We start from the raw sequence: 27,144 nt of genomic DNA on the forward strand, positions 1-27,144 counted from the left end.
CCTCCACCCAAATGGAGGTGCGAGCCTTCCTCGGGCTCACGGGGTACAACCGCAGGTTCATAAAGGGATACGGTAGCATCGTAGTGCCCCTCACAGAATTGACCTCTAAAAACCAGCCGAAGAAGGTTAACTAGACCCCCCCCTGCCAAGAAGCGTTTGAAGCCCTGAAGCAGGCCATGTGCACTGCCCCTGTGTTGCAGGCCCCCCGACTACTCCAAAGAGTTTGTGGTCCAAACGGATGCCTCCGAGCATGGCCCAGTTGAAAGAGAAAGGCCTGGACCAGCCAGTGGCCTTCATTAGCCGGAGGTTACTCCCTCGAGAGCAAAGGTGGAGCACCATCGAGTGGGAGGCCTTTGCGGTGGTTTGGGCTCTAAAGAAGCTGAGGCCTTACCTGTTCGGTACTCACTTCAGAGTCCAAACCGACCACCGACCCTCCGGTGGCTAATGCAAATGAGAGGGGAGAATCCCAAATTGCTGCGATGGTCCATCTCCCTCCAAGGGATGGACTTCACTGTGGAGCACCTGCCAGGTGTTGACCACGCCAACGCTGACGGCCTGTCCCGCTTCTCTCGCCTCAGTGAAGAGAACCCCCAAGGGGATGGGTAGTTCTCTCCGCCTTTCAGCTGGGGGGGGGACGCGTGTTGGACCCGGCCTCGTGGGGTGGTCCCCCCCCCCCCCCCCCTCGCGAATCAGCTCCCCGTCAGCCCAGCTCTGTACATAGGGACTCCCTAGCTGCCCTACCCATGTCCGACCCAATGCCCATTGTCCGTATCGGCCTGTCCCCGGCCATCCTTCCAACCCGCACGCCCCAGAACCGCAAGCGCCCATAGGCCCATCGGCAGCCATTTTCCCTTCCCAAGATCCCCCGATGCCGTGGGCCTAGCATGACCCCAGCCCCAGAGCAATGTAGGCTCCAGACGCGCCAGCCCCCATTGGGAGGGTGAGGGCTACCCTAGTGAGAAAAGGCGAGGAGTTTTGATGGCACCTCCGGCCTCCACAGAGACCGGTTTCGATCACACCTCTGATCTCTCCCCGGAGGGCCAGTTTCGATGTCACCTCTGGCCTCCCCGAGGGCTGGCTCCAGACCTGCTGGGCGTCTGGGAATTCCCGGACGCATCCTCAAAGGGATCAAAGAACCAACCGCCGGACCTCACCCACGGCTCGCCCCACAGCCTCTGACCCCCACCTGCCAGGGTCCGGACATCAAAGGGTCACTGAACTATATCAAGGGTCGCCCCTGAACTAGCGGACAGTTGTATCTTGGACGAGGAAGCCCTGCTGATCTGATCGCGGCTGACAACCTCGTGAACTCTTGAGCCCTGCTGACGCTGACGCAGCTCATTCTTGGAACTGAACCATCGGAGCCCTGCTGACCTCGTCGCGGCTCGAGCTTGAATCTTGAAGACATCTACGGAACCCTCTGAGCCCTGCCGACGTGGTCGCGGCTCCTCCGGAACCTCCTACAGAGCGAGCCCTGCTGACGCTGACGCGGCTCAAGGAACATTCTAGTCCGGCTGGACTATCGAAGTCACCCTCCCGAAGAGACTATCAAGTGAGTAGGATCACCAGTGCGATTACCATCTTCCGTATCCCCCCCGGCTCGAGGATTGAGAGCTGTGCGCAGGGTATGCCACGTGCTGGGTTACGACCCTAAGACTGTCCCGCTACCCCCATCCCTAAAGACTTGAGAATCTCTGCGGTCCCTCGATCATTGTACCCAAGTGTGATATTGCTTTCTTCGTGATTATAACTAAGTTGATAACTTATCCCTCGGTGTTGTGTCTGTTCATAAGTGTGGTGTGGTGTGGTCCTCGTGTGTACGATTCACTACTTCCCCGGCGGAGATCTCATAAGGCTCAGCATTATTGGTGGGAGAGGTAGGTCTCGGAGGAGTCTGGTAGAGATAACCTGGCCTCTGGGACCACCCCTTCTGGGCGTGTGGCTCTGCGTGTGGGCGTGTGGCTCTGCGTGTGGGCGTGTGGCTCTGCGTGTGGGCGTGTGGCTGGGCCTGCGTGTGGTAGGTCTCGGAGGAGTCGGGTAGACACAACCTGGCCTCTGGGATCACCCCTTCTGGGCGTGTGGCTCGGCGTGTGGGCGTGTGGCTCGGCGTGTGGGCGTGTGGCTCGGCGTGTGGGCGTGTGGCTCGGCGTGTGGCTCTGCCTGCGTGTGGCTCCGTGTGTGGCTCTGCCTGCGTGTGGCTCCGTGTGTGTGTGGCTCTGTGTGTGTGGCTCTGTGTGTGTGTGTGGCTCTGTGTGTGTGTGTGTGTGTGTGTGTGTGTGTGTGTGGCTCTGTGTGTGTGTGTGTGTGGCTCTGTGTGTGTGGCTGTCTATAGCTCTGTGTGTGCGTGTGGCTCGGTCTGTGGCTCTGTAGGAAATGGGATCCCCGGCCGGCCAGGGCTTGCGCCAAAGTCAGAGACCACCACTCCCAAGTCAGGGCAAGGGGGTCACACGCCAAGACAACCCCTGCTCATCCTCTAGGTAACGTGGCGCGAGCAGCAAGGCCTATCTCGGAGGCTATGTGTAAAGTATTTGCGCACGCACCCACCAGCAACAACCTCCAGGGCCCCCCACAAAAGGAACTCCACACAAGGTATATATGAAAATAGTCTTTGTATTAAAAGAACACATTAGATAGAAACATACATTTGACAAGGTGCCTGAGGCACGGGCAGAACTTGCAGGGGGCTATGTGCAGGACAGGGCCACGGGGGCCACTGCCAGGAATATGCACTTGGTGGAATTGGCATTAAAACATAGTACTAGTTCTATGAAGCTCCCAGTTGTTATAACACAACAACCAGGAGCTTTATAGAACTAGCAGTAGAACTTACTCTAACCAGAAGCAACATCCATGGGACTTCGGATATTCAGGAGGGAAGTAATGACAAGGTACATAACCCGTCAGAGGCACCTTCAAAGGTGCCACACAAGAACTCTCAGGAAATCACATTAACAGTAACTCACACCTTCAACAGGCCATCTGGCCTCTATGGGACTAGGACGCCCCAAAGTCTCAATGTCAGGACAGGCTGCAGGTAGCCAACAAATGAACCTAAACGTGGCAGCTGCCCACGAAGTGCTGGGCAGCTGTAGGGGATGATGAGAAGGGGGGATAACGGTGGCGCCTCACAGGCTCGACTCCATTAGGTAGAAAGGTGGAGCCTCATTAGGTAGAAAGGTGGTGGCTTGAGAACAACCGGGCCACTCTTGAGCCTCTCGGCGTCACCAGGAAGTCCGAGGCTGGCAGCCAATCACGGCGCAGCCTGGGGCATGACACTGAGGGAATTCCGGGCCGGCAGCCAATCCCAGCGCGGCCCAGGGAAGACACTTCATGAAGGGTCCTGGGTTCTTCCTCTCCACTGTTTCCTTCAGTCGTGGGGGGAGGGTCCCCGGCTTCTACCCAGGCCGTCAGGGCCTTCTGGAATTCTTCTTTAGTGCTCAACCCAGTGGTAGCAATGCAGAAATCTTTACAGAATTGTTTCAATTTTTTATGGGTGTAATCTTCCAGCTTTTCCTTCTGAAATGCGTTTTTTTCGTTGGTTCCGGAGACTCATGGTTGGTCTTGTTCGGGTGGTGTGTCAGTCGCTTTACTGTAAGATTCTAGGCGTAGGCTCTTATCCAGTCGCTTGCCACCAATGTTAGAAGGGGCGGTCCCAGAGGTCAGTTTAAGTCTACCCAGCTCCTCCGTGACCTACCTCTCCCACCAATAATGCCGAGCCTTATGAGAGGTCTCCACTGGGGAAGACCTCAAGTCGTGAATCGTACACACGAGGCCACACCACACTTATGAACAGACAACACCGAGGGATAAGTTAGGAACTTCTTTATAAACACGAAGAAAGCAATATCACACTTATGTACAATGATCAAGGGGTTCCCAGAGAGTCAAGTCTTTTAGGGATGGGGGTAGCGGGACAGTCTTAGGGTCGTGACCCAGCACGTGGCGTACCCTGCACACAGCTCTCAATCCTCGAGCCGGGGGGATACGGTAGATGGCAACCGCACTGGTGATCCTACTCACTTGAGGATAGTCTCTTCGGGAGGGTGACTTCGATAGTCCAGCCGGACTAGAAGGTTCCTTGAGCCGCGACAGTGTCAGCAGGGCTCTCTTTGTAGGAGGTTCAGGGGGAGCCGCGACCACGTCAGCAGGGCTCAGAGAGTTCCGTAGATGTCTTCAAGATTCAAGCTCGGGCCGCGACGAGGTCAGCAGGGCTCCAATGGTTCAGTTCCAAGAACGAGCCGCGACAGCGTCAGCAGGGCTCAAGAGTTCACGAGGTTCAGTCAGCCGCGATCAGATCAGCAGGGCTTCCTTGTCCAAGATACAACTGCCCGCTAGTTCAGGGACGACCCTTGATATAGTTCAGTGACCCTTTGATGTCCGGACCCTGGCAGGTGGGGGTACGAGGCTGTGGTCCGTGGGTGAGGTCCGGCGGTTGGTTCTTTGATCTCTTTGAGGATGCGTCCGGGAATTCCCAGACGCCCAGCAGGTCTGGAGCCAGCACTCGAGGAGGCCAGAGGTGACATCGAAACTGGCCCTCAGGGGGGAGACCAGAGGTGTTAGCGAAACCAGTCTCACAGGGGAGGTTGGAGGTGCAATTGAAACTCCTCGCCTTCTCTCACTAGGGTAGCCCTCACCCTCCCAACGGGGATTGGCGCGTCTGGAGCCTACGCTACGCTGGGGCAGGGGTCAGGTTAGGCCCACGGCATCCGGGATCTCTGGAAGGGAAAATGGCTGGCGATGGGCCTATGGGGCCTTGCGGGTCTAGGGCGTGCGGGCTGGAAGGGTGACTGGGGACAGGCAGATACGGACAATGGGCATTGGGTTGGACATGGGTAGGGCAACTAGGGAGTCCCTATGTACGGAGCTGGGCTGATGAGAGCTGATTCGCGGGGGGGGGGGGAACAACCCAACGAGGCCGGGTCCAACACACCCCCACAGACAGACACAGAGCCACCCCCCCAGCCACAGACAGAGCCACCCCCCCAGCCACAGACAGAGCCACCCCCCCAGCCACAGACAGAGCCACCCCCCCAGCCACAGACAGCCACCCCCCCAGCCACAGACAGAGACACCCCCCCAGCCACAGACAGAGACACCCCCCCAGCCACAGACAGAGCCACATCCCCACAGACAGAGACACCCCCCAGCCAGACAGAGCCACACCCCCACAGACAGAGCCACACCCCCACAGACAGAGCCACACCCCCACAGACAGAGCCACACCCCCACAGACAGAGCCACACCCCCACAGACAGAGCCACACCCCCACAGACAGAGCCACACCCCCACAGACAGAGCCACACCCCCACAGACAGAGCCACACACAGACACAGGCGCCATACAGGATGCATAGCTCCTACCACCACAAATTTACGGTTCAGTATCACTATGGGAGTAGCTGGCTGTGCACATTTCTACAATTTGAGACAGGACGAAGACAATACTTGGGTACTTCGGAAAGCCACCTCCCCCAATAAAATGGTTTGAGGGGCCCCGAGTTCAACTGAGCCCCTTCCTCACAGGCTGTATCTCCGGTACTTGAGGGGCAACCACCACCACCACCACCTCGGACCTAAAAAGACGTGGTGTCGCGGAAGTGATCTTACTACACCTGCAAAACGTATTTATGTAGCGGTGGGATCAGTGGAGACGCTCTACAGATATTTAAGCAGAGGACTCTCGGCAATACTGGAGGGGGGATTTTGGAACAAAGTACTTCACCAAGTATACATAGATCCTGGGGAGAAAACACCTCAGAAGAACTGTCCTCAGCCTTGGGGCAAGGAAACTACCATTGGCGCAGATTGTAAAAGGTGAACGCTGCGCGCTCACTTCCGCTTAGGCGGGTTGTTTGGGACTCTCGCACCACATGGCCTCACTCATTGTTGGCAACACCTCTACCGAGCAGGAGGGAGTGACGAGAGGCCCTTCACATCAGGAAGTGGGTCCTCACATTCACGGATGAATTATACATAGGGTGACGGATGTCCAATTACCAGGAACGCTGTTTTCCTTGGCGACATTAGGCCCTGGAAGCATTTTTGGATCACCTACCTGAATAGCCAGACCTGGCACCAGGTTTAGGTTGCCACCTTCTGTCCTGATGAAGACTCGCAGCTGAGGCCCCAAAGTTCCTGCCTTGCATCAGCCGAGTCGAAACGTCGACGCTGCCCATCTGAAAAAAAACCTGTACCTACAACCCTCTTGTTTTATCATGTAAAAATGCATTAAATGCACACTACAATTTACAGAATACATGTAAATGAAAGTGGTAACGTGGACAGGTTCACAGTCTGGTCATAGTTACCAGTGTTTTTTGGAATATCCTAATGTCTTTATCCTTTTCTTCATGATTTGCACTTACCACTATCCTACTATCCTTTCTTTTTTCACGCGCAACCTATGACTATAGAAAAAGCAACCCTTGATTAGTCTAAATAAATATGATGTTTTGAATATTACTATTACATTGTGGCTCTTTTTCATGTGTGGTTTCTTGACATAGGCTTGCATAAAAAGAGATTACATGCTTAAATTATATTTATTTTGTGGTTGTGTTTAGTTATCAAATAACATTGCTGTATGAACTCTACACGGCACCTACTGTTGAGTATTGAATTTAGTTTATTATAATACATGGTCACGGACCATTTTTTTCATTCCAGTATTGTGCCCAGGTCCGGATTGACCTTCTGGGTTACCCCATTATTATAGAATGGGCATTTCCAAGTCAGCCAGGAACAGCATTTTTACTGAAGAGCAGCTTAAGTAAATACTCAATTGAAACATACTTTCATTTCTAACATATCAGCTCGGTGGGGAATTAAACAGACTGCCCCCTTCAGCCCCACGAGACAAGTCTCAGACTTTTAAATAAAAAAACACAAGAAGGTAACTGCTCGTTGATCTTGGCTCTTACACTCCGAATGCAGACACTCAGCACCCTCAAGATTAGCTTACCTTGGTTTCACTGAGATCTTCAATCCATTCTTTAACCAATTTGTCCAATTTACCCAAAACCACTAGCCTACAAAGAGAAAAGTAAGAATAAAAAACAAGTATTGGATAAGCCAATAGGCTGCGTATTAAACATGCAAATCAAACAGACGTGGGGCTTGCCTGCTCACAGATCTTCACGGAAGGATAAAAAGCAAAATAGTTTGAAGCTGAAACATTTGCATGCATGGAAAGTGCTTGGCAAAATTAACGAAGACAACACTAAAGGCAGATAAGCAACAAAGCAGCATTTCACAAGGGGACCAATATGAGAAAAAGGTTGGGTAAGCAAAGTAGAATGACAAAAAATAAATGGAAGTTAATGAAGCAGCAGCTATGTTGGTAAAAAAGAAACTTAAGTTCTGGGCAGCGAAGTTAGAGTTACAGAAACAGGGTTCAGAACTTAAGTAATTCTAAATACATTGGTAGTTCGGCTGACAAAAAACGTAAGATTTAATTAGTGGTAAGCAATGTATTTATATACAACTGGAATGTGCAGTTGAGCAAAGTTTAGTAGCGAGGACTGGGAACTAAGGATAAGTAAATAAAAATATTGTGGATGACTTTGTTCTGTCACTTGTATAAGAGATATGGTGCACTGCAAGAATGTCAGATGTTTTGGTTATCCCATTATTTACACAATTAACAATTGAAATACCACGATTTCGTTTAATTTCTATCATAGCTCTTTAGCACTGCTCATCCCAATGCAGGGTGTCAGAGCGCCAGAGCACTTTACATCACACGTCACATTATACACGGACAATAAATCATGCGTTCATTTACAGGTTGTGACACCCAACAGTGACCCACATCTCCCTCATAGCTCAATGTGCTATATTAGGAGTACAATTCACGAACTGCAAGTAACAAAAGAATCTCGGTGTTCCAACGCATTAACCCACTGTAGGAGGATGGCTTAGTATATGGTTCACACTTATTTAAGTGAAGCACTGCACTAATCCAGAAATCCCTTATAATGGTTTTAGTGGTGTTAGACAACCTTCAAAAGCTCTTTAATTGGTAGCTGTGGACAGCCGCCTTCAGACTTAGTCCAGGAGTGTTAAGCAGCTTGTTTGACCAGATATAATCATATAGTGTAGGTTAAACAAAAAAGAACCACACAGTGTAGTTATAAATATAGGTCTAATTATTACACAACACTCACTAACACCTGGAGATATCAACACAAATACACAATACTTAATTGTACACAGGTAAGTAAATACAATACCCAGTGGTATCCAGGGGGAGACCAAACCATGTACCAAGAAAGTGGAATGCGAGCTGCGACCAAAGTTGTGACTAGGAGACTCAGAAGAGCTGGAGAAACAAGGAACTACCCAAGGTAAGTACTCAGGAACCCTACGAAGGCTGTATGCAGAGTGGAAACAGCCGTGTACTCAACAAAAGTCAGTGGAAAGTTGCTGTTGCAGTTTTGAAGGACCCTTCCCAGCAGACCCTGAAGCAACCCCGTGGAATACAGAAGGTTGGAGAATCACTGCACCAGCAGATTCCCCAGGCACCAGGCTACCTACCCCAGGGAAGCCGGATGCAAAGGTGCAAAGTGACATCTGAAACCATGGTAGACAATGGAGGAATTCAGGAAAGATGATGCTGGAGAAAAATGCATGATTCCGGTGGAATCCAAGGGTGGATTTTTAAAGAGCAGAACCTGCAAGCAGAAGGGACAGAATCTATGCCATTCCGAGGTGACCAGGAAGACAGAAGATACAGGAGTGAGGACGGTGACATTTTTGCTGCAGCTGTGAGGACCAGGCGGTGCAGAGGAAGGCCAGGAGCCATTCATGAGCCTGTATCACGTCAGAAGTAGACAACTGGTTGGGTAATGAAGGGGGGGTGGTGGTCGGTGTCTGGCAAAAGTGACAAGCCTTGGCAGCAGCAACAGTCGTGGTAAACAATGAAGGAGCAACGTTGGAACCAGTAAGGTCCAAGGGACTCACCAAATGCTGGAGAGTGAGCAGGCCCGTGCAAGCAGGGAAGTCCACTGAAGCAGGAGACTACTACCCTTGAGGACCCACAGGCCAAAGGCACATGAGTCCCAAGAGGACCTCAAGCACCTCACAAAAGATGAAGGCCCACGGTGCAGAGGATGTGGCGAGGATGCCGATCTTGACAGGAAGAGATTCTGGAGCTTTTTGTAGCCTGAAAATATTTTGAGTGCAGAGCCAACAAGCAACGGCAAGTCGACGCAGTGCACAGGGATTTGGTCTCAGTTTCAGCGAGGGATACTGGCCTCACAATTGCAGAGAGGGCAGGTCAGGCCTGGCCTCGAGGGAGTTGTAGAACCGCCACATGTGTTGCTAAACCTTTTTAAGTTTTAGGATGTCAGGAGCAGCAGATCGGTCAGCTTCATTGCGGTGCCTGCAGATGCAGGAGTGTGACCCCTCTCCAAGGGAGATTACTTTGGATGTCCTGGATGCCCACAGGTCCGTTTAAGATCCTGAAGAAGCACAGACACTGACAACTTACAGAACAGCGAGAGCAGCAACAGGAGTCTTGCTTGATGAAGTCTCGGTTCCAGGCAAAGTCTAGCGAAGTCTGTGTCCAGACGGTCTAAGAGTGACTTTGTTTCAGGCTAGAGTCCTGTCCCATTGCGAATCTGAGGACCTACCCACAGGTAAGCTCTTTTATACCCTAAGAAAGGGGTTAGGACAACCCAGGGGTCCCTCCGAGAGGAGGAGCTAGACACAGGGGAGGACACATTTCCTTTGTCAAGTTTCGCACCACAGCAGGAGCCAAGGGTGACCAGAACTGGTTCTAGAGTATGCAAAGAGGGCACCAAATGTGCCTTTCAAAGCAGCCTGGTGGCACTGGCTAGCACCCCCATCCCAGTACACCAAGTCCTGACTGGGAGGTAATCACACCTCCCTGTGACAGGAACCCGGTTCTACCTTACCCTGCTTGAGCTCAGTTCAGCAGGAGGAAGGCAGAATCATGTCTGGGGTTGGCAGCAGCACTAGTTTACTTGCAGACAGCGGAAGGCTGTTACCAGGACTACTGGGGGTTTCCCAGAGGAGCCCCCAGTGCATGGAAGAACAATAGTTACTTACCTGTAAACAGGTGGTTCTCCAGTATTGGTGCCTTTCATAGATTCACATGCCTGAATCATTCCCCGTCGTCGGAGTGGGAGTCCCACGGTACATAAAAAAGTAATAGTATGCCAAAATATATAGCAAATACCAGTTATATTAAACCAGTAGCCCCAGCTACAGTAGAAAAAACTTCCACATTAGTGACTATCCCTGTCATTTTGTATAGCCCAAACTGCAGCCAATCAGGCGACAGCAGCCACCAGAAGGTTCTCCCCAGAGGCTCAGGCTGTCAGATTTTCTCGCACGGAGAAATAGTAAACCAATGCATCCTAAGAGCCTCTGAAGGGGAGGTGGGCGGGTGCATGTGAATCTATGAAAGACACCAATACTGGAGAACCACCTGTTTACAGGTAAGTAACTATTGTTCTTCTCCAGTATTAGGGGTGTCTTTCATAGATTCACATGCCTGAATCAGAGTAGATAGCAGTAAATATCCTTGCTAGGCAGACGCCATAGTAACCCAGCTTGTAAAACTGTGCACATTATCATGAAATATATAAAATGCATTAACATAGCCCGAAGCATGAAAAAATGCATCTAGTGAATAATGTTCACACTGAAAACGTTATCATAAGCGTCTGACTGCAGGAAAAAAGGAGGTGGGAACAGAGGCTCACCTTAGTTGAAATGATTACATAGAACTGCTTGACACATGTAAACATCGGTCTCACTGGCTGCAACCAACAGTAGTGATTGTTGAAAGCATGCCTGCTACCCTAGGTTGCCGCTCTGCCGATGTGCTGGAGAAGAACTCCAGCAAACAAAGCAGTTGAGGAAGACATTGCCCTGGCAGAGTGCGCTCCAGGGGCTGCTAGCAAAGCTGTTTAACTTGTGCATGGCAAAAAAAAAAAAAAAAAAATCGATCGAAGCAGAGATCCATAATGCAACTGTTCTCCAAGATCCTGTTGGGGTTTAACTAATCGTACCCTAGTTAATAACTAATTGATCGGATCTGCGAAATCAAACTATCCCATGTAAATAGAACATTTGAAACTTCTCGTAATATCAAGTGTATGCAAAACCCATTTGTTGATAGTGGTGGTGGAAAAGATGCCTTTAAATTAACAAACTCATTCCGAAAGAAATTCCGGAGGCACTGTAAGTATGAATTCCGGAGCAACACGAACCACAACAGAGTCATAGTGAACTGTATGAAAGGGCTGAAGAACCGATAAAACCTGAACCTAACTGACTTTAATAGAGGAATGTTAAAGCCAATAAAAAGAAAATGACACCTTTCAAGTAAGTCATCTTAGATCATCACTGAGGATAGGATCAAAGGATAGCACATGAACTGCGCTATTACCACATTGAGATGTCTCGATGGTAATGGACGAATTGGCATAGAAAAAACATTCTGAAAATTCCCTTGAAGGATTGATTTATATTTCTTGAAGAATAAAAAGATGTGGTCCTATCTCGTCGGCATCTGGAACTGCTGCCAATAAAAAAACTATCAGAGTTACATGAGGCAATCCTGAACTTGCCAGCTAAATGAAAAAAAACTGGAAGATCCTTTCTGTTTTAGGATTAAAAGGATGAAGTCCAGCCGAACAATATCAGACACTGCAAAAACATATCCATTTGAGACCATGTCCCTGTTATGGCGAACACCTACTTGCAAACCGCAGGGATTTTTAGATGGGCGAACCAAAGGTACTCAGAGGCCAGGCCGCTGACCTCAAAGATGGCGGTTCCAAGTGATAAACCTGGCCGCCCTAGAAGAAAAATAGATCCGGAGGTGGACACGACCAAATTGGTTCGCACTCCGACTGGAAAAAAGAGAAACTCAGTAAACCAGTTTTGGCGAAGCCCTCAGGGGTAAAGAGGAACCCTCGACACCACTCCATCTTATTCTTCCGCAGAACTTTGAGACCCCTAAGGTATCGGTGGAAAACGGAAGCAGATTGAGATCAGTTGGACGACAAACGCGTTTCCCTATAAATCCTTGTGGGGATACCTCCACCGTCCGAAGAAAAACTCACTCTAGAGTGGAAATTGTCGTCCTGCTGAGAGTGCCTGCCAGACTGTTTCTTGTACCAGGAACATGCAATCGCCAGAAAGTTGTGTGCGTTGTATCGCTCATGCCCATAGATCACAGGCTTCCTGAGGCAACAGAGCTGATCTAGCCCTTTGTGTTTAGTGACATAGGGCATACCAATTGTATTGTCTATGCGCCACAATACAGTTGTCTCCTGGAAATTATTGCGCAACAAAATTGGAGGGCAAAGAAGATGGCCCTTCGCTCAGCAGAATTATGTACCAAGCCCCTTATTTGAGGGCTCCATTTCTCGGAGACCTTTAGCCCCTAAAAGAGTGCTCCCCAATTCCCGAGGGATGAGTCTATGTTGATTGTGCAATTTGAACTTTTTGAAGGAAAAAACACCCTTGTGTACAAATTTCTGTCTTGGATTAACCCAAGAAAAGACCGCTCGCATCGAGGAGTGATTGTAATGAGATCTTCAAATGAATCAGTGACCTGAAACCACTGCTATGTAGTTGCTTTAGCAGCTTTATCCTGCGCAGAAGGAAACCAACAGGATGCAGGTGGAGGTCATGGCCCGTTGAAATTTCGAGAATCTAATGAAATAGACTGTAATGTACGTAAAAGAAACATCAAGTAAGAGCCGCAGGCTTCTCCTTCGTAAGAGACAACATACCCTTGTTGGATTTGCATTGACTGCTGTTCCTAGAAAATTCTGTGTCGTAACTAGGAATAATTGGGACTTGACATGGTATATAGATAAAAACCAGGTATTGAAACAGTGATCCTTCTTAAATAAACTTGTTTCAGAAATGATGAATGCGTATGTATTGCAGACACAGATAGGCTGCCAGGATCTAGATAAGAAACACGTGGAGTGGACCGAGAATCCCAAAAGATAGGCCTGTGATAGAAATGATTAAAACTTAGAGTAAAGAGCAGCCACGTCCCGTGCTGTGGAAGGATTGGCACCTGAATCTTGACACTCTGGAGGTCGAGTGCACTTGTCAAGTTCTCTGCAGTAATATTTGAAAAACCTTCTTGAGGTACAACATTTGAAAAATTTCGCGCAGAGATGATGAAAAATCCGGCGCTACATTTCTGACCAGCTAGTTGATGAGGAACTGAGAGGAAAAAAAAAAACGGAAAAAAACTCCGTATTTGATTCAGAACCACTCCGACGGTCCCTGATGTATCCATAAGTAAATTTGTGAATGACTCGCGCAGATGAGGTGAAAGCGGTCACCATGAAGGCGTAATAGAAAAGAAATTGCCAAATTCTAGAGCATGTCCTTATGACATCACAATTAGAATTCCCAACAGACAAATGGCATCGGTGACCAAATTAAATCCCAGAGAAATTCCACCCTTATTCCACTTGGAATGGACTAAGGATGGGCTCTAAAGTAAGTCGTAGTTTCCTGGAAAAAACGACTTCCTGTATACGAATTAGAGTCGAATAATAAAGTTGTATACCGGATACTGGGTAAAACTTCTAGGAATAAAATGTGAAAACTGTCCTCGGGCACCACGAAAGGGTTGATCCCCGTACTGTAGAGAACCGAAGTCGCGGTATTGTCTGGCCAATATGATGGCCCCGAAGGGACATCTATAAAAAAGGTACGTCCATTATCTCAGTTTGAACTTGTGGGCGAAGAACTAAGGGTTCTTCCAACATTAACGCCACCACACAATACTGCAAAACTTGGAGATGCAATGTGCACTACACAGTGTTTTGTTGATGATCTCCTTCCATCCTTTTTGTTAAAAATTCTAGAAGCGTCAGTTTAGGGGTTTTCATGGATACGCACATTCTGTGCCCCTATGTCAAAAATGTATCTTGTTAAGATAGCTAAAAGACTGCCTGCTAAACTGTGGGTGCAGCTCTTGTAGACAACTTCTTCTCCCAAACAATACGAAGCATTGACCTTCTCTGTCGTGAGAAAATAGACGTAAAGAAGAAGCAGAGCTGCGAGGATGTCTCTTGGTCGCCCGTGCAAAAAATGGGTCTGATTGAAGTTGAGAGACAAGACAAGCGAGTTGAAATGTCTGGCGTTGGAAATATGTGCCTCAGGCTCGAGAGAGCCACCAGCGTCAATCTTAGGCTTAAGCAGAGCTCAAATTCTCTGTCAATCTAAAATGTAAAGAGAAAAAACCTTCCGCCGCTATCCTGGTGACAAGGGCTTGACGAAAGCGTGTCACCGTTCCTTACATGAGGAGGTCAATCCGCGAACATCCGCCGGAGGATAGAATAATAAAGATGCATGCAAGATCTCGTCAAAGGACAGGACATGGCATCCCAAGAAACCGAGGCTAAGACTTAAGCCATTCTAAGAAAATATAGCATCTAGTAAAACGACATCACTCCATCCGGAGGACCTTGCTGAAAGGATGCTACGACTAATAAGTAGGCTACAGGAACACTGTACATAAACCCAAATGGATGAAGCTTCGACGAACCTAATCATGGACTGGGTCCAGCGTCAAAGAGGTCAACCAAAAAACATGACCTTCAGTGTCCACAGAGGAAAACTGTTGCAGCCTTAAACTACTATGTAGGTGACTGCTGACGCCGTCAGTCTACAAACCCTCCGTAGACGTACTTCTTGTCATCAACGAAACTGGTCCTTAACTTGGCCAACGTTCAATAATAAAACTCACCATCACGGAGGATGATTGATAATTAGAGTAATTTGTCGACTTAGAATGTCGTCGACGAGCCTGCTATTGACATAGCTGAACTGTCGTCAATGAGCCAACTGTTTACGGACTTAAAGCTTGCGGGCCAACTGTCGATGTGCCCACTGTTAATGGCCCCAATTGCACTGTTTATAGGTCCACTGTTGACAGCCAAGAGATGCTGGGCCCACTGCCAATGGCCAACTGCCGATGGACCACATGTAAAAAGTGCCACTGTCAGTGGCCCACTGGTATTGAGCCAACCGTCGGCAAAGCTTTCAGTGACTGTCAGCTAAAGAGGCTCTCAAACGTCGACGAGGCTCCTCACCGTCGACGAGGCTCCCCACCGTCGACGAGGCTCCTCACCGTCGACGAGGCTCCTCACCGTCGACGAGGCTCCTCACCGTCGACGAGGCTCCTCACCGTCGACGAGGCTCCTCACCGTCGACGAGGCTCCTCACCGTCGACGAGGCTCCTCACCGTCGACGAGGCTCCTCACCGTCGTCGGACACCCTGCACCATCCACGAGACTCGTCGACTGAGCTCCCTCGTCGTCGACTAGGCCCGTCGTCGACGAAGCTCCCTAGACGTCGACGATACTTTCCGTCGACGATGCCACCCTCACCGTCGACGAGGCTTAGCGTCGACGAGGCAAAACTCGTGTCGACGAGGCTCACCATCGACGAGGCAAAAATGCACTCGAAGATGAGGCTGTATGTTGATGAAGCTCTTTGTCGGTTGCGCAGATCCCTGCAACTTACAACCAGTGCATAAGAGGGCACTGTCAACAGGATCCTGTAGCCCTGTGACACCGTAGAGCACCAGTGACGGCAGATTGACGTCGAGGAATACAAAGAGCGTCTAGTCAACCAGCTGGCATGTTTTCAGAAGAAAAGTGCGCAGAACGAGTCTAAACACCGGAGTAAATCTCGTGGGCGTAGATGTGGGAGGCAGACTCAGTAGGTCAAAGACCCTTTACTTTTGACGCAACCTCAGTTGGTGAAGAAAAGCCAAAAACATCACTGCAACATTAAGGTGGCAATAAATAAAGAAAATCCTCCCACATCAGAAGGGGGGTAGAGCCAAATCACAAGAACATCCCCTTCTCATCCTACCATGTCAGCGACAGGCAGAGAAAATGATCCATATATTCGTGAAGATAACCAGAAACGGTCTCAGCTTTCCACAAGTCACACAGGGTCAACAAATAGACTTCATGAAAGAAGACATCACAAAACTTAACTATGAAGCAAAAAAAATTTTAATATAAATGAAGTAAATTGAGAAACTGAGCAGAGCTCAGGAAGACTCCCTTCACACGACGTGCGGTAAAAAAATCTGACAGCCTGAGCCTCTGGGGAGAACCTTCTGGTGGGTGCTGTCGCCTGATTGGCTGCAGTTTAGGCTCTACAAAATGACAGGGATAGTCACTAATGAGGAAGTTTTTTCTACTGTAGCTGGGGCTACTTTACTTCCTGGTTTAGTATAACTGGTATTTGTTATATATTTTGGCATACTATTACTTTATGTACCGTGGGACTTCCACTCGACGACGGGGAATGATTCAGGCATGTGAATCTATGAAAGACACCCCTAATACTGGAGAATCATACTTACAACACTGATAACTGTTTGGTATCAAACAGGTTGGAATCATAACCCAACACGCCCAGGTTCAGCACAGCCAATATGTAGTTAGCAATCGCGTAATTTCAAATTGCCATTATATGCATCAAAATGAAGGACCGCACTTACAAAGCCTGGAGCATACTCTGGTATTTGTAGGGTGTGTCCTTCACATGCAGTGGCACCCTCACACTTCTAGCCCAGCACCCTGCCTTCAGAACTGAAAGGCCTGCCTTAGGGGTGACTTTAAAGAAAATAATTTATTGTTCGGTTAATACAAAAACTTTACAATTTCCACACAAAAAAGCTTAGCCGCAAAATTCATAATTAAAAACTCAAAGAGCATATCATAAAACATACATTCCTTTGTTAAAATAGAGCAGTAATCAGTAATTAGTGTCAAATACAATGAGTTGGCAAAATCTTTGGTCTTAAAATAGGGCATTAAATAGTCCTCAGACTAATTAAATGTTAAAAATTCCAATAAGCTAGATGCATGTGCAAGGTTTTGGCAGTACATTCAGTGTAGAGGACGAGAAGCATCGGACCTGGGGTAATGGACTAAGGGACTTGGCCGCTTGCTGGTTTCAGATATACAACACTATTCATTCTTGCATAACAGGTTAGTAAAGTCATACTCTTTAGGGGCTAGTTCAGTATGATAGCAATACCAAGGATTGTGCATGAAACATTCTTTGTCTAAACAGTTTTCAAAGACTGTCACAGAAGGTGCCTAAAGGATTGAGAAGAGGATAGGGATCAAGAAAACAATCCATTAGTTAAAAGTCAATATTTGGGTCTCTAGATCAATCGAGCATTGCACAGTTGTCTTTTTAAACAGCGGCAATGGTGTGTTACGGTTGAGTTTTATGCTCCAGCATATGTCTTCAAGATAGAAATTGACCTGCAAGGTGGTTGTTCACTGAGAAGTGGCACTGAGTCTTTTGGTTGCAGTGCTATGGATGGTTTGTCGCTTGATGCCAGAGCCTTTTCCCCTGCTGCTTTCATAAGTCGTACAAAGCGACACAATAACTAAGTCTCCGCCTCTAAGGCATGCCTTCACTGCTTGTTCACAGGATCTTATCCCCTTGCTTAAGGTGTGCTTCAGTAGCAGTCGCCATTCAATTGTAGTTCTCTGAAGATACACAGTAAGTTTAATACACTCTCATAAACTTCCCCACATAACATGCAGCCTGAGCCAGAGATAGTTTCTGGAAGGGGCGGGGGGGGGGGGGGGGGGGGGGGACTTTGTCGAGGCAACAGGAATGGTAGAATGCCCATTCAAAAGTGAAGGTATTTTTTTCATTCTCCTGTTAAATCCCGCGCTTAGATAAGATTGCATAGAGGACTTGGCGTAGTTCTGCACAACGAACCATCCATGGGCCCTTTCTGTGAGAGCTGCCTTATCTTCCACTACGGACAGCCTTTTCACTGTCTTGTTTACAAGTTGTTTAAAGCAATTATGGGTCCCTGAGATCACCCAGAGATCCAGACGGTCTATTGATGCTGTCAAGTAACTCATGGCTGCACATTCCTTCTTTAGGTGTATTTCATTCCATAGATGGGAGTTCAGTGTTCCTAGTTCGGCCATTTGGTCTGGAGCCAGTACTTGACAGGCTCCATTTTAAGCAATTTCTTGGGTCTACAGGCCAAATTCCAGCCTTATTTGGGCTGACGTGACCTAATTGGGTAGATTGAATATCCTTGTCGAACTTGAGACTGTTCTGTCTAGAATAGCTGCGTCTCTTCCCCTCAGGCACTCACTCCCGTAAGTAATTGCTGGAATGAGATTTGCTTGCCAAACCTGTAGCAGTGGGTTGATAATAGGGCCGGCGGTTTTATGGATTTTAGAACTTCCACAATTGAGTTGCCGCTCAAAATTATGTCTTTTGTGTATTAAATGTGCCTTTTTTTGTCTATCATCCCTCCCAAGTACTTCTATTCTTTAACTACTTCTTAGCGGTGACTTAAAGGTTTTAAGTGTAGTGACCTCAGATATAAAGAAAACTTCTGTCGCACAAGGTGCAAGAACCAACTTACACAGGCTGCAATGACAGGCCTTAAGTCCCTGTTTGAGTGGTCTCATGGGTGGCATAAAACATGCTGCAGCCTATGGGAGACCCCTGGCGTACCTAGGCCCTGGGTACCTTAGTTCCATATATTAAGGACTTAAGGGTACACCAGTAGCCAATTGTGGAGAGATCAAAGTACTTCTTACCATGTCAAATTTAGAGAGGAAGCACAGTGGGTAGGGTCCTGATCAGCAGGACCTCAGCCTGACTAGTCAAAAAATAAAATCATACTGACACGAGCAAAAACGTGGGGCAACCATGAAAGCAGATCCTACTTTCCTACACCCACTTACTCATTTACACATCTGTCATCTGCATGTTACATGAATTTCTCCGCAGGAGACATTAACCAGCTGCAACTTGAGGAAAACTTATTAGCTGGAGAGTGTTTAGCCTAGTTCCAGTTTTGAATCAGAGTTATTGGACTATGATTATTATTCCCTGAGATTTAGTGGACACAATGATCTCTGCAGCAGGTGCCTTAACATCATAAAATATTCCAAACTACAAACTTTGCAACCAATTAAGCATAACCGCTTTACTGACACTTTTCACCTTGTTGCCAATTTCTTTGAGGTAGGGTTTAAAAACATGTTTTACGTCCGCGTTGTGTCAATATTTTGGCACAACCTCAACTCAAAATTTCATTTGGTAAATATTGTAATGCGCTCAAATGTTCATGATAAACCAGCTAAACATATGTGAGGTCTTAAGATCTAATTGCCTACTGTGAAGTCTAGGATTGCGAAGCCATTTCCTGTGAGGCCCAGTGGGATGTCAATTGCATACTGACAAACTTGGTTAGCCTCCTCCACCCCCAAACTATTGTTAAATGACTTGTGTCCTGGCAGTGAAGTAAAGTAAAAAAGTGCAGAAGAGTGTGGATTATGAATGGAAAACAAGTTAATGTGCAGCCAACTGGGCTTTATGGCCAAGAAAGATAGGGACGAAAGAAAAGCATATGTGATTACACTGAAAGTTTCCGCCCAAACAAAAATGTGGAATGTGTGGGCAAATACAAAACCAGGAAGGAGAGAATAAAAAAAGTGTAAGTAATGGAAGAGAGCACCGAGCACAGAAGCGAACCATGGAGGAAGTTGTACCCAAAAATTAAAGGCGAAAGTGCAGGTAAAAAAATAAATAAAAATACAAAAAATTTAAAGGGGGAGAGGAGCAAGCATGGAAGGAAACGGTTACAAATAAAAAAACTGTCCTTGATGACTGCGAAAGAAAGTAGCAGCACAAAAACATGAATCAAGAAATACACAACAGGAAAAACGGTTAATGTTTCAGTGAAAAAGTGAAGTGGTGAACAGGAAGAATAAAGAGTATCAAAATATTCAAAATCGTAGCGCTGAAGAAAAAAAAAAAAAACACGTTTTGGCCAGGACTCAAAGGTCCAGGGAGACTTGTGCTCAAAAGAGGAGATGCTAGCCGGAGGAAGGGCCAAACGCAATACAAGCACTATGTAACACTTAACTTTCCTTCAACGTGGGAAACATTCCCCCGCCTTAGTCAATCTGTGATAAGATTTCTAGCGCTCCTCCAGCTAAGAGGAGGTTGGAGGGGAGATGTTGCAAAGGGCCCCCAATTAAGACTAAGTATCTCTTCAATGAAGAGCCCTACAACTGCCCCCTGGGGGCACAAGTCATTACCTCCTAGCCATAGCCAATCTGATCAGTTACCAAGTCACAATTTAAAGTGGGTGAAGTATTTGGTTAAGAACCTGTGAGATTTATTCCATAGTCCTTAATTTGCAAGACACAATGTTAATCAAGTGGACTAAATAGTGGCTAATATGAAGGTACAGGTAGTAAATAAACACAGAATATTCCTCAGTACCAAACAAGCTCTAGTATTTGGCTATATTACACATAATATGCACTGTTCCCACCAGAAACGACCCACGAGAAACGACCTATAAAAACAAACGACCCAAGCTGGTACACAAACCTTAACCACCAACAACTATGAGACCCCCCCCAAAAAAAGGCCCAAACTTTCTAAGCAAGCTCAAACAATGGAAAAGAACTCTTCACCATTGTCAAGGAGTTCCCCAATTCAGCAGCTTCTTCGAACAGAAGATTACCATGATCTACAACACATTTGACTCACAGCATACCGATACAAACTCCCCCAACCAGCCGTACACCTCATTTATCACCGAACAGCAGCTAAGCAACCAGAATTCCCATTCCAATGAAGAAACCACTGCCCTAATGAATACCATCCACTCAGAAGCCCCACCCCCCTCAGACCCAGACCCCTGCCCCATTTCATATACACCCTCGGAAGAGCCATCATCTCTCCGCGGTCACTGCCATCATAAACACCTCCCTAACCACCGCCACCTTTCAGTCCTGCTGGAAAAATGCAGAAGTCAACACCCTAATGAAGAAACCAACAGTGGACCTACAGGCAACTTCAGCAGCTATCTACTCATCTAACTCTGGCCTTTTCCAGCTATAGTCATTGGGTAAGCCATTGATACCAAATTCGCAGACCACCTAGAATTCAAACTCCTAAGCAGTTCTCAATCAGGCTTTCACACCAACCACAGCAAAGACAGACTGCCCTCATTGCGGCCACCGACGACATCAGAAGCATCCTCGACCGAAGAGAAACATCCGCACTCATCTTACTCTACCTCTTCGCAGCTTCAGAAACTATCTCCCACAAGTCACTCATCAGAAAGCTTCATCACATGGGTATTTGCCAACTGGCCCTCATGTAGATATCCTCCTTCCTCAGACAGATCGAACTTAACGAGTTACTCTTCCTCCAAACATCTCAGAACACAAGAAACTCATCTGCGGAGTCCCTCAAAGATAGGCACTTAGCCAAACACTCTTCAACATCTACATAATGCCCCTTGCGGACATCAGAGCCCACGCCATCAACCTAGTATCCTAAGCTGATGACATGCAACTCATCCTATACTACCTTATCGACTCAACTAGCACAGCAAAAGCAAACTTCGCCTACTCCATGAGCAACATCACTGCCTGGATCAAGAACTGCCTCCAGCACACAAACAAAACCAAACTCCATATCAGCAACGAAAAAAAACCTCCTGGGACCCCTCTTGGTTGCCCACTGAATTTGGCACCCCCGACCCCTGTATGCCATGCAATGAACCTTGGGATCATCCTGGACACACCAACTTCTACATGGACAGTGGACAGTGCAATGCTATCTCCTCCTGCTTCCACATCAAGCAAATACTACACAAGATTTTCAAGCGGATCTTACTGAACACAATTCAAGCTATCACCCAGGCTCTTATCGCAAGTAGACTAGATTACAAAAACATTCTCTACATCGGAATCCCAGCTCATGTCCTATGCAGACCCCAAACCACCCAGAACAGTGCCGCCAATCATCCTGAACATCCTGCAAAACAACTACATCTCTCCACAACTCAATATTCACTGGATCCCAGTTCTGGAAAGATGCAAGTTCAAACTTCTCACCCACACCTGCAAAGCTCTTCACAATACAGGTCCAACTTACGTCAACCACAGTCTTAGCTTCAAACAACCCACCAGACTTACGATCTGTGTCCCATGCAAGAGCACACCGCAAACACATTACAAAGACCAGATGCGGAGGACACTCCTCATACCTCGCAGCCAAGACCTGAAACAACTTGAAACACCTCAGAATCTCCCACTCCCCTTGGACTGCTGAAGCAACCTCAAGACCTGGCTTTTCAAGAAGAAACAGGCATGACCTCCTCCCTCAGGCAAGCCCTACTAAGCACCTGGATACCCTCACTGGTGATCAGCTCTGCTCTACAAATTCATCAACCAGGGGGCTTATAAAGCACACTACCCACCCGTGAGGGTCATAAGGCGCTGAATCAAACAGGCTGTCTTACCTGCCACCTATCTCTGCTCCCGGGTCGAGAGGAAGGAACAGCAGCAAGATTTCAGGACTGTATGATTGCAGTAAGTTCATGGATGGCTAGGAATTGCCTTAAACTGAACTCCTCGAAAACAGAGGTTCTTCTCTTTGGCAATGAGACCAACTTATGGACCCCCAATTGGTGGCCCCAAGAAATGGGAGAATCTCCCATACCTGCCACGACAGTAAAAAATCTGGGGGTACTCATTGACAGACAACTTTCTTTTAAAGCACAAGTCAATGCCCTCTCATCCTCTGTTCACTGGATAATAAAAACAATCAGGAAAATTCTCCCCTTCCTCTCCACTAGCAGCAGGAAAACTGTCGTGACAGCATTAGTGCTGTCACGCCTCGATTACTGCAATAGTCTGTATTTGCAAGCACAGCAAGGGATCCTGAACAAGCTACAGATGCTGCAAAATGCTGCTGTCCGCTTAATTACGGGTCTACCCAAGTTTGCATCCGTTTCTGGGGAACTGAGCAAATTGCACTGGCTCCCAGTACGGAAACGTATGATGTTCAAAGCACTGTGCATAGTGTTCAAGGCAGTGAATGGACTAGGTCCGTCTTTCCTTCAACAACACTTCCAGCTGTATCATCCAGGCCGACAGTTAAGATCATCCAACAAATGGCTTGTCAAGACTGATCGTATTAGGAAAGCTCGATGGGGAGGTCGCAGTTTTATTTCCGGAGCAGCCGATATCTGGAATAAAATGCCCCTCCCCCTAAAACAAAGCACTGACCTAATGACATTCAGGAAGAACATTAAAACATGGCTTTTTAATCTATAGGGACTAACATCGTATGGAGAAAGTATATCATTTCAGCGCCAGGACACCTGCCCGGTAACAGTGCGCTTAATAAATGGTAAAAATAAATAAAATAAATAAACAAAGCCTCGGACATGCTGAAGTGTTCACTCTGTGCTTTTATTGACCAATTGGTTGGTCTTAGGCCACACATCCACCATGCGACCGTCTAATTCTTTTTGCACCTTTGGAGTCATTAGATAAAAATGGACTAAAGCTCCAAATTAAACCTTTGCCACAAGGGGAGGAATTTGCTTATTTAGCTCAACTCAGTTGTACAGATAGCTGTAAACCTGATTAGCCTTTAGTTTATCGCATTAGTTTATTTAGACAGATTAAGTGTTAATCCTTGCCCCTCAAAGCTCTTAATTTTTTTATGCTGAAAGGGACAGGAATCAGTGCTCAGTTTAACCAGATTGATTACTTTTTTAAATAATTTGAATTTTGTTTCCACTTGTCCTGGTTGGTAGAGCCTCTCTGTATTGGTAGATATTTCACCTTATTCCCTTTCAGATCAGGTAGAGCCACGGGTGCGGTGTCCATTTTAATTTCAGTTAAATTCCCTGGAAAACTGTTTGGATTCTCCTTTCAATGAAATCGGTCTGTTTCGAGAGTCTAGGATCACATGATACTTTAGTGGTTAACTTTTAAAGCAACACCTTTGATCACAAAAATTGCGATGTTAAGGCACATGGCCGTGATTTAGCTATGTTTAGAGCTATGAAGGGCTCCGATTTGTCAGTCATGTGGTTGAGAGATTAACGCACATTTATGAAGTCTGACTTTTAAAGCAGTAAGTATGTAGTGTTAACACTTATGGGGAGGAACAGACTCATTTTGAAAAGGACACCTTGGAGAAGCTTTAAAGGATATTCTGATGAAATGTAATTTGCTTTTGAATTAGGTCCCTTATCTGTTCTCCGGGTTACGGGTGGGGAGGGTGCTCTCTACAATCGACTAATTTTAAGAGCATTTTTTCCAGTAGTACCACTTTGTGCTACTGATAATTCACTAGTTCTGCCCATTAACTTTGAACCTAGATTAATCTAGTTTGAAGATAAACACCTCAATTTGGAAACTGCAAAGAAAGGGGTTTTTACTAAAATTGCCCAATGTTAACCCTGTTAAGATAATTGGTGGCCAGGTTCGGGTATACTAAACTGGAGATTATATCTTGCCTGAATAATCAATTGATAGATCTAGACAGTTTGAGCTAATTTGGGGCTGCAGGTCAAGCCACTACGTTGATTGGTCCAGACCAACCTTTAAAAAGGCAAAATTATTTTGTTGGTTTGATTAAGTGTTCTGCAGAGCCCCAAAGCCTCAGCTTTTTTTTTATTTAAAAAAATAATTCCTGGCGGAGGTTCAGTTTAGGATAAGTGAATTCAATGAAGTCCTTAAAGCTAGTAGGGCCCATATTAGGGAGTGTGCTTGGGCTTCTTTACATTCAGCTATCACCTTACATAATGGGGGGTTCTGGAGAGCGATTAAAGCCTCATACTTTAAAGTGCTCAAATCCTGCATTCACAGTTACATCACCTGCACATAAATAGAGGGACAATTTTAGCAATGTCTACTCGTTTACTGAGATAAATCAACTGTGCCCTAGTACCTCTTTGGAGTTGATGCCTTTAGGACAACACCTGTGTCTTTCGATGTTGGAGGAGGTTCAACTTGCTACTATTCAGAGTTCTAAAGGAAAGGGATACTTCTAAAGATACTGTTGACTTTTGGGTCCCACTAATTACAATTTTTTTTTAAGGACTACACCATCTTGGTCCTAAGGCTGTTACTGTCTCCATATTTAAGAAGGGGACAAGGCAGAGCCTATTTGTTACAGGCAGATACCTTTATGGAATTCAGGGTAGGGTTCTTTTGTGCAAACTGGCAAATTGTGTAGAAGAGAACTATCCTCAACGACTCCCAATATGGTTTCTGACAACATTTAGGTACAATTGAATAGTATCTGAACATGTACATGATAACCACTAAATAAATAGGGACTAAACCCATTACTACGAATCTATGCATTTGACTAGTGTTTTTAACAGGGTAAATCGATCTAATCTCTGGTCTGAAATGTTATCTGGGTATGGAGGTTACTATGGTTCATTTCCTCAGCCAGCTTCACACCAGTGCTCAGGTCTACTTTAAGATCCAGAGAGGTGTCCGTCAGGAATCTATCCTATCCTCAATTCTTTTCATTATTTAGCTTGAAATACCCCTCCAATTTATTAATGTAAAGAGCCAGGACATGGGAGTCCCGCCGAGTCCCTGCCTGAGCTCCTGTGCTGCTCTATGCAGATGATACGGTTTTAAAGGCCAGAGCAGCAAATGGGTTACAGAAACTTACTCATTTGCACGTGTTATGGAAGAGATGGACTTTCAAACTAATTTGGTGTGTGAGTGCCTCTGTCAAAAATATCACCCTCATTGTGGTAAAGGCATGCAGGTTCACAAAGCGATGAACTTCAGTATTTGGGGTTCCCTTGGATTACTCTCTCTCAATTAGGATCATCTTGTAACGGTTAGAATACACCAGTTTGAAAGTTCAATCCAAGCACTCTTTAGGTTTGCCACTAAATTCGATTCAATGCCACTTAATGAAATTGTTGCAATTTACAAAAAGTGGATTTCTAAAGCGAGTTATGAAGTGTTCCTGCTGGGCTATACAGCTATAAAGGGTATAAAATCTGTTCAGAATTGTTTCTTCAACAAAACGTTGACCATTCCACAGCACCTCTAATTAGGTCACTCACAGCTGGGGAGGGGGGGGGGTAACCAATCTGAAAGATTTAATTATGTTTCACCTGCTAGCCCTTTAGCTAATTTTGGCCTAAGCAATAGAAATGTTTTACCAATTTGGTCATTTCAGATTTTTCAGCTCTTGAATACACGTAGAGATTCCCTGGGTGGCCTACGAAAAAAGGTTTTAATGTCTAAAGAAGCAAGGGCTATTGTGAACCCAGAACCAATCAATTTTTCTTTGAAAAGAGACTGACATAAAAGACTAGAGGTTCGCCTTTGCAATGAGTTTTGTAAATATTCCGTGTGGGCTTACTCATATTTCCACCTTAGTAATGTGACCCAGGGAACAGTCTGCAGGCACTAAATGGCTAAGACAGGAAATGCCAACATTCTACAAGTGGATTTTCAATGTTCAAAATCAGACTTTACCAAAAGGGGACTATATATTACAATTCCATAGTCAAACCTGAAACGTTCCCATGTCAACTTAAGAAAAATTAACCTTATTAAATATAATAAGGTTACCTCGATATTAGCTTATGGAATGGTAGGCATTGCAATAATGAAAAAGAAATTGAAGAGTTTTTATCTATCAGGAAATGTAAAACTTAAAACGTACAGGCCACATTTTTTAAATACATTGCACCCTGCCCCGTGGGCTGTTTAGGCCCTAGCCCAGGGGTGACCTAGGTTTTAAAAAGAAAGGTTTAGGTCCGGCAAAAAGTCAATTGTCAGGTCGACATGGCAGTTTAAAACTGAACACAGGCTGCAAAGGCAGGCCTGAAACAGGTTTGCAAGGCATTTAATTTACAGGCCCTAGGTACATGTGGTACCATTTTACTAGGGACTGAGTAAATTAAATGTTACCAGGCTTTAAGTTGGGAGCACACGTACCTTAGCACTGGTAAATTACGCAGAGTCCCAAGGCCAACAAAGACAATATCAGAAAAATATGGAGTAAGGCAAAAAGTTAGGGGTGGGGAGGGACCACCCTAAGGCCGACCGGTCTAACTGCATTTAGACCCAGAAGTGGTACTTTATGCAGATGGGACAGCAGGCTTCAACCCAGCTGACCAAGAGAAGAACTGGTCACACCAACTGATTTTGCTTGCCACCACTGCTCTATATGAAATAACCATGACCGGGACAGGAGTGAAGGGTCAGCAATGAAGGACTACTATGGGCCACCTATTCAGGGAACAGGACGA

At 46.6% G+C, this 27,144-nt stretch overlaps 1 protein-coding gene across 1 annotated transcript in view; it reads right to left on the reverse strand.

Annotated features, from left to right (window-relative positions):
- PAPOLG (poly(A) polymerase gamma) overlaps positions 1-27,144 on the reverse strand; it is a 455,976-nt gene that overhangs the window by 355,475 nt on the left and 73,357 nt on the right. Inside the window, exon 3 of the mRNA XM_086927484.1 lies at positions 6,961-7,027. Within this exon, the coding sequence (XP_086783610.1) occupies positions 6,961-7,027 (67 nt within the window). The remainder of the gene's footprint in view (positions 1-6,960; positions 7,028-27,144) is intronic.

The sequence above is a fragment of the Lissotriton vulgaris genome, chromosome 6, assembly GCF_964263255.1.
Source record: "Lissotriton vulgaris chromosome 6, aLisVul1.2, whole genome shotgun sequence".
Taxonomy (NCBI): Eukaryota; Metazoa; Chordata; class Amphibia; order Caudata; family Salamandridae; genus Lissotriton; species Lissotriton vulgaris.